The sequence below is a fragment of the Hyalella azteca genome, unplaced genomic scaffold (genome assembly GCF_000764305.2).
Source record: "Hyalella azteca isolate HAZT.00-mixed unplaced genomic scaffold, Hazt_2.0.2 contig5036, whole genome shotgun sequence".
In the NCBI taxonomy this organism is placed as follows: Eukaryota; Metazoa; Arthropoda; class Malacostraca; order Amphipoda; family Hyalellidae; genus Hyalella; species Hyalella azteca.
The window spans coordinates 170,931-178,557 of record NW_025935241.1 but is presented as its reverse complement, the minus strand read 5'-3'; the positions used below and the strand labels follow the sequence as shown (position 1 = coordinate 178,557).

The 7,627-nt window shown below is 42.5% G+C and overlaps 1 protein-coding gene across 1 annotated transcript in view; it reads right to left on the bottom strand.

Annotated features, from left to right (window-relative positions):
* The window catches only part of LOC108679143 (muscle-specific protein 300 kDa), a 131,740-nt gene that overhangs the window by 13,415 nt on the left and 110,698 nt on the right, over positions 1-7,627 (bottom strand). The window contains exon 64 of the mRNA XM_047880237.1: positions 7,272-7,424. Coding sequence (XP_047736193.1) covers positions 7,272-7,424 — 153 coding nt within the window. The remainder of the gene's footprint in view (positions 1-7,271; positions 7,425-7,627) is intronic.

The following is a 7,627-nucleotide window of genomic DNA, read 5'->3' as shown; positions in this document are numbered from 1 at the left end:
GCATTGAGATTTAATTTCTTTTGATAGTATTTTTGAATACTATGCGTCTCTATACATAATTTAAATCACTTTTCCTGTTAAGTTTGTGTACTTACATACATTAAAATACGATTTTTCAAGTGTACGAATATTTATTTCCCCCCACTGTACATACATACACAAACTACACATACGCAGAGATTTATTAAATCCACCGTGACATACGCTGGGCTGTAGCTTCATCTCGTGTAATGATTGACGCAGATAAGGGCGGCTGAGATAAAGATAAGGTGGAGAGGTAAGGAGATATGGTAACAGAATCTGGTGGTGGTTGATGAATGAACGTCAACTAGGCTGTAACAAACAGCAAAACATCATCTGTACGCACCAACACACCACCTACACGCACCAACACACCTACACGCACCAACACACCTGCATGGAGTGTGGGGTGGCAGGTGGCAGTTCTCCCATGACGGCGATGTTGTCAGAAAGTGCAGCTATACGCACATGATTAAAACGCTCGTGGAGTTTTGATACGCATGCCTGCAGCTAAAACACGCTGGTGTACAACAATAATAAGTGTGTGTGTAGATTTGGCACATGTGTGATCAGTTACAACAAGCGCGTTTTGCTACATATCAGTCGAATATTTTATGCACCTTAGTAAGGCACCTAATACGTTTGTAGCTTACCACACAAAGATACGATTACAATCGTGCTTACGACATTAAAAATCGATAGCGAATTACAAGTGAAGATACGATGGAGTTTACGGCATGAAGAAACGATTGAGTATACGACATGAATGTACGAGAAATTGTGTGAATTCAAGATGCAATAGAGTTTACAAAACGGTACACGATGGGGGTTCGAAGATTTAGAGTAAAATGAGTTACAGTTAAATCTAGTTAAAAGCCGGTACAGTTAAATCATTCAAGATATAGAAACTCATGAGTCTTCTTGAGCCACAATCAAAGTGAATGAACAAGCACACGCTCCGTGACCTAACTGCCAGCAAGCCACAGCTCAGCAGCTGTTGGCAGGCGGACACGAGCGTCACACGCGCACACCGCCCGGCGGAGCCGGAGCAACTGACCAGCTGACTGACGTCACCTACTGAAGTGGCACACTAGTTGCCGCCACCGGGCCAGGGTTGCCAAATAGTGGCATGAGAAAATGGCCAAATCTGATCACAGGCCATGCAACACACAACACCATTCAATTTTCATCAGTAAAATATTAATTTGCGGTGCAACATTTCAATTGTTCCGCGTTTTCTTATATATTACAAGATAAAATAATCTTGATGACAACATGGATTTTTGTTTGATGAAGCAATTAAAAAAAAGCCCAAAATAGTCGAATTTGGCCGGAAAAAGGCCCATCTGGCAACCCTGACTGATGTCAGCATCGGTCACCTGACGTGCATGCAAGCAGCGCTTCTCAGGTCAGGCAGTGACCTTCAAACTAGGAATGTCGCAGCCAAGCGTTAAATAATTTACGTGCTTGCTTAGCGTTGTGCTCATGATTCAGCATATATAAAATAGTAGTTATCTGCAGCGTGGCCTGGGTATGCAACCTCCATAAACAAGTAAAAAAATGAATGACACAAATTCACAACACAGTTAGTTTAGTGGCCACTTGTTTACTAGAGCTTCAGCTATTTAGCTATCTCGCACCGAAAGTCAAGGTGAACATCACCAACGAGGGGTAAGGTCTCAATATCGGAAGTTTCTCAAATCAAAAATCATTCATCACCCACAAGGGGTGGAAGGTCTCAGATGTCCAGCCCGCTGAAGTTGGCTCGAAAGAAGCGGCGTTAGCATCTCAGAGACGAAGTGACAAGAAGGGACAGGTGACAAGGAGGGGCAGGTGACAAGGAGGGACAGGTGACAAGGAGGGACAGGTGACAAGGAGGGACAGATGACAAGGAGGGACAGGTGACAAGGAGGGACAGGTGACAAGGAGGGACAGGTGACAAGGAGGGACAGGTGACAAGGAGGGACAGGTGATAGTCCATTCTAGAAAATTTTGACACACTTTGCCCACTCGGTTCACACTCCCCTGTCAACTGAGCCGTCATAGCCTCAATGCGGCAACGGTTTGTCGGCAAACGAAATCTGACATGAAAACATAACCCGGCATGACATCAGCGTCAGCATGACGTCATCACATGAGGGGAGATAGGGGGGGGGCTTAGGCCAATACAGGAGGGATGGGAAGGTAGGGGGAGAGGGCAGGAGGAGAATGAATGGTGGGAGGGGGGCAGGGGGGTGAGAGGGAGGAATTAAATGAAGTTTTACCCTAACAATGATATGAAAATTTACACGGTCGTAAACTGCATACATGAAATCTACACGTGTGCTGACTATACGCATGTTGGCCACGCGCCTGAATCTTTTGCGCATTAGGGTAAGACTGTAAGATTACGAGCAGGAGAGCAGCATCTAAATCTAATCTTAGCTATGATTATGATCTCTCGTTGATTTTCTAAACAAACACATATAGACGCCGGGGGCAGTTCACTACTATCTGTATCGTGAGATATCTCTGTGTCCAGAGAAACCCGAGAAATTAAACAAGTCGGTTCACGAATATTACTCACAAGTTCACGACGAGTCTGCTAGAGGGCTACTACACTCACTGACTGGTCTCTGACTAAAGCCCCGTCAACACGCTCAAACTTATCGTCAGTCTTGCATGTCATGCCAGGTTTGACCGATTTTGACGGAAGACTGAAGAGCGTTCACACGCTCAAACTTTCCTTCAGTTTTTAGTGCGTTCGCGACAATGGTGGAGCTAGTGCTGCTCGCTGCAGTGATCGCAGTTTGTGCCACCAAAATTAGGTTAAAGCGATGCAAACGTACGCGGTGGTCCCGAAAATGGTTTTTAAATACCACAATGAGGGTTGATAGACAGCATCCCTATCTGCACCAGACAGCATTGACGACTTCATTGTTGTACATTCTTTTCGATAAAGAGTTTATTTTCTTCGTTACAGTCTCTGTTTGCTGTATGATCAACTTCTTTGCACTTAGCGATCAATGCCGCATAGGTCAGTGCTCTCTTCAGTCTCTTGTTCTTGTCACTGTAGCTTATTGATTTAATTTATTATAAACATGGGAAACTACGATATAACTCGATAAACTTGCCAAAAAAAAAAAAATCGTGAAACCAGTGTCGGATATCATGGGATATGAAAAACTAGAGCTAGCAAGTAACAATGTCACAGCTCTCATCATCAATATAGACTGAGATAGAGTAAAAGTTTGACCAATTAGTCGGTTGCCCGTCCACACGCTCTAACAGTAACTTATCGTCAGTCTTGCATGAACCCAAAGGTCTCGCCCGTCCGTCTTTTCCAGGTTTGTCAAACCTTAAAAGGCCGGTCCATACGCTCAGTTTTCACAACGATTTGTCTGCGCAGTTTTAAGTCGGAATGAAATCGTTGCAATTTTTAGAGCGTCCACACGGTGCCGACTTATCTGAGTAGTTTGCACAGTTTTGCGCGATCTCGCCATGGAGACTCTCGGACAAATTCACGGCCGGTCTCCCCAAATTCGGTGAGCATGGAATATCTCCCAAAGTAATGAACGTAGCTCGATAAAACTTGGTACCCGTATTCATTAGGACTTAACGGTGATGTTTAGCTCGTGAACATTTTTGGAATTTCACCTTCATTCCTGAGTTATATGACGATACGTGCTGAAATTTGCAGTGAGCATGACATTTCTTCTTAACTACTGTACAGATTTGAACGAAACGTTGAATATAGAAACCTAACCTCCCAACGGCGATGTTTAGCTCGTGAAAATTTTTTAGATTAGATAAAGCCGTATAACTCGCAAACGAAGGCAAAATCGAAAAAAATTGTCACATGCTAAACATCACCGTTAAGTCCTAATGAATACGTGTACCAAGTTTTATCGAGCTACGTTCATTACTTTGGGAGATATTCCATGCCCATCGAATTTGGGGAGACCGGCCGCGAGTCCGGCCGTAAATTTATCCGAAACGTGCCATGGAGAAGGCAGTATTTTCATAAATTTTGGCATTGTGCCTTGTCAAAAAAGAGATTGAATCATTTAGGGATTGCGAGGAATCAAAATACAAGAGAGATGGCTTGTAGATGTCTTCTTTTCCAGGTCCAGATGGAATCGATTTTTTTATTCATTCCCAATTATTTACGGTAAATGCTCAACTTATTTTACAGCTGTTTCTATGTTTGCGCTTTCATCGATTTCTTTGAATTTTTCTACTAAGCCCTCGTATGTCTCCACCTTTTTTGTCCCTGTTACTATAGTCCTTGAATTTTACTTGCCAAATGCAAGAAAAACTTTCGTATAGAAAAGCAATAAATTCCCGAGAACATTACCGAAGGTCCGCCATGGTCGCCAGAATCATTGAAACTGAGCACAAATCGAATCGGAAAACTGTGCTACCGTCCACACGTTCCGACTTGTCTGCGCAGTTCATCGAAATCTATGCTCGGTAGCTCAGATTTCGATGGAACTGCGCAGTTTTCCCGCCGGCTCCAAAACTGCGCAGTTTTCCCGTCCACACGCAACGTTTTATCTGCAACGATTAGAACTGCGCAGACAAATCGTTGTGTGAAACTGAGCGTGTGGACCGGGCTTCAAAGTCCGCCCACCCGTCATGCAAGATGTCAAACTTTGAGCGTCTTGTCGTCAAACCTGGCATGACATGCAAGACTGACAATAAGTTTGAGCGTGTGGACGGGGCTTAACGTTTGGTTGGGTGCTGCAATGCGACTGTCAGCTCTGAGTGCGCAGATGTCAGATTCAATCACTGGCATATGTCTAAAGTCTAAACGGCTGACAGTCGCACTGCAAAAGCTGTCTAAGCTTCAGGTATTGGCATTTGGCATCATAACGATCAGTCGCTACGTTGTGTGGTGATGAATAATTCCTCGATGAATAATTAAGGAGGGTTCATACAGAACAGAGGCACATATGATAGAGAAAAATCTAATAATAGACATTTATTTAATGACTGAGCTGATATTTTGAAATTTATCAAGTTTCCAGGTAAGGTTTATATTAAATATATGAACCAGCATGGTGGCAATCCATAGGTTATTCAAAAGAACCTGTTCTTTTGTCATTTTGAACCGATCAACGCTTTTTTACGGACCGATCGTAAAACACACCTTCTGTGACCTTCACCGGCAAAAGCTTTTGCACTTCTGAAGAAAGTCAGCTGACAGCTACACNCGGACCGGTCGATGCTCTTGCAAACGCATAAGTACTCACAATAATTCCCTGCCACCATATGAACCAGGATTCCTAGAATTCCACTCAAAAATATATGTGGCCGTAGAGCATATTGAATATCCTCCTAATTTCATAATACCTATGTCGTAGAGTTGTGCATCTGCCCTAACGCCAGTAACTGCGATACAAATGCCAGCTTTCGATAGAAACGATCTGTTTAATGAATCAAACACCACAACTTTCTAGTTTCGCAGCACAACTTTCCATAGAGCTTCGTAGCCTAGTTAGTATTTGGTAATCGAACCTAACAAATCGTAATTCTAGCCAAGATTATTCGCGTTTTATTGATGGGCGGTGAGTTAAAAGCAATACGTATCTGTTCACAACTCTCATAGGCGGTAGACGTAGAGAAGATGCTTGGTTTGAAAGGAAATTTTTCAGTTAAATAAGGTATATTGAAGTTCAGCCAAAAAGTTTTCAAGGATTGTTCCACAAACACACATTTATCTGAATGTAGCGCGTTTGCCGCTGAACAGGCAGAAGGATTTGAGTTTACTACTCGAGGGCAAGCGTGCCTGCCTGCCTAGCCAGTAGCTGTGGTAATTCAAAACGCACACCGCGCCGGCGCCACCCTATTATCCTAACCTTAGTTTCTGAGCCACACTACGCAAATGAACTACAGCTACGTCGATTTCGATAGATACCTCTAATTGAAGAGCAGTTACAAAATGACGATTACTTACACGATGTGCTGAATTCAGGAGTATTAAATATTTGAATAGGATAGAAACGGTTCACCATCACTACTTCACTCAGTGCCGCACTAAACACCGTCACGTGTTTGCAGTAACTGCCACTGATGACTGAATTCATTGAAGCAGCGTAGGGATGCCAGCAGACGACAGATCGTTGTGTAAGAACATGGCGCCGACCGAGACAGCGAGACTCGTCACTAAACTTTTATAAATGGACTTTCCTCGCCGGAATTAAAATATAAAAGTTGTCTTGGGAGACTATATACCAGATACAACACTCCAAAATGCTGTAGGTAGCCTAAAAATATTGTTAGAAAAAGCAACGTAACACATTTCTATCAGTTTGTAGTTTGTACCATGGCGGTTGACAACTGATGAAATCAAAACAACATTTGAGAAACGTCGTCTTTTAGCCACAAAACATGAATTTTATATATATGAAATATCATCAGTGTTGTGCTGATATTTTGTTTTTACTCGGGTGGCAAAATGATTTTAACAAAAAATTTGATACATTATGGAAAACTATGCAAGTAAATCATACTGATCTCCGAAGAAAACGTCATTCTCCCTGCGATAGAAAACTTTTCCGTCTCCAACTAACCAAAATCTTGCTCCTGCCACCTTCATGCGAACGCTAGTTTTAAAACCTCCTAATTCAACTCAATAAATTGAGTAAAATTTAAATTGAATAAAAGTTAGATATCTACGGTGATCGTAAGTTTAAGGAGATCGTAAATTCTCCAGTGATTAGCATTTATAGGATGGTCGCAAGTTTTGTATTAAGTTTTAAGTTTGCGACCATCCATTAAGTTTTTAAATATTTATCATTTCAAAACGCTTGTAAGTTTACGAAGGTCGTAAGAATTCATTTGACGGTCTGAGGCAGGTCAAGGAAAAAGGTTGTTGACGATTGCAGTTGCTCGCTGGCATGATGTCGGTGATGCGCTGTTACATTTCGGCTTCGAGCATTTTTGCATGCTATTCTTCTTTATTATAGATTTCTCTCAGAACTGTCAATATCGAAATCAAATTTGTCTTGCAATAAATGATGCTGATTCTATGGTAATTTGCATAAAATATTTTGATTGGTATATATCAATTTTGGATACTTCATTATGATTATGGTGGAACTTGTACCGTCGATCGACTGCAATTAGAGTGTAAATTGAATTCTCATGTGCACAGGGATCATAAATTCCATGTCGAGCATTGATAAATGACATGAATAATATTAATACTGAGCGATATACTAGCGTACTCAGTCTGGGATGATGAGGGCGAGCAACGCTGCACTCACCTCGACATGGGACTGCAGCTGCTGCTGGTCAGGCTGCAGGGACTGCAGGGAGATGATGAGAGTGAGCTTGGAGTCCACCCAGCCGTGCACTTCCCGCTGGACTGAGTTGAACCTTCCCCACAACTGCAACGCAGTCTCGTACCGCAGGATCACCTGGGTAGAGGACGGGAGTGGGGGACGTTTAGTTGTCTGGGACGGTAGTGGTTAGTTTGAAGAGGCGGTCACTTCAAACACTACCAAGTTATTCATCTTTTGGAAAATGTGGTAAAAAATTTCTAAATTTAGAAACGCTAATCAATGACAAAAACTAAAAGTAAAACTAAGCTACGTTTACTAGGTTCACCATACGGTGAATC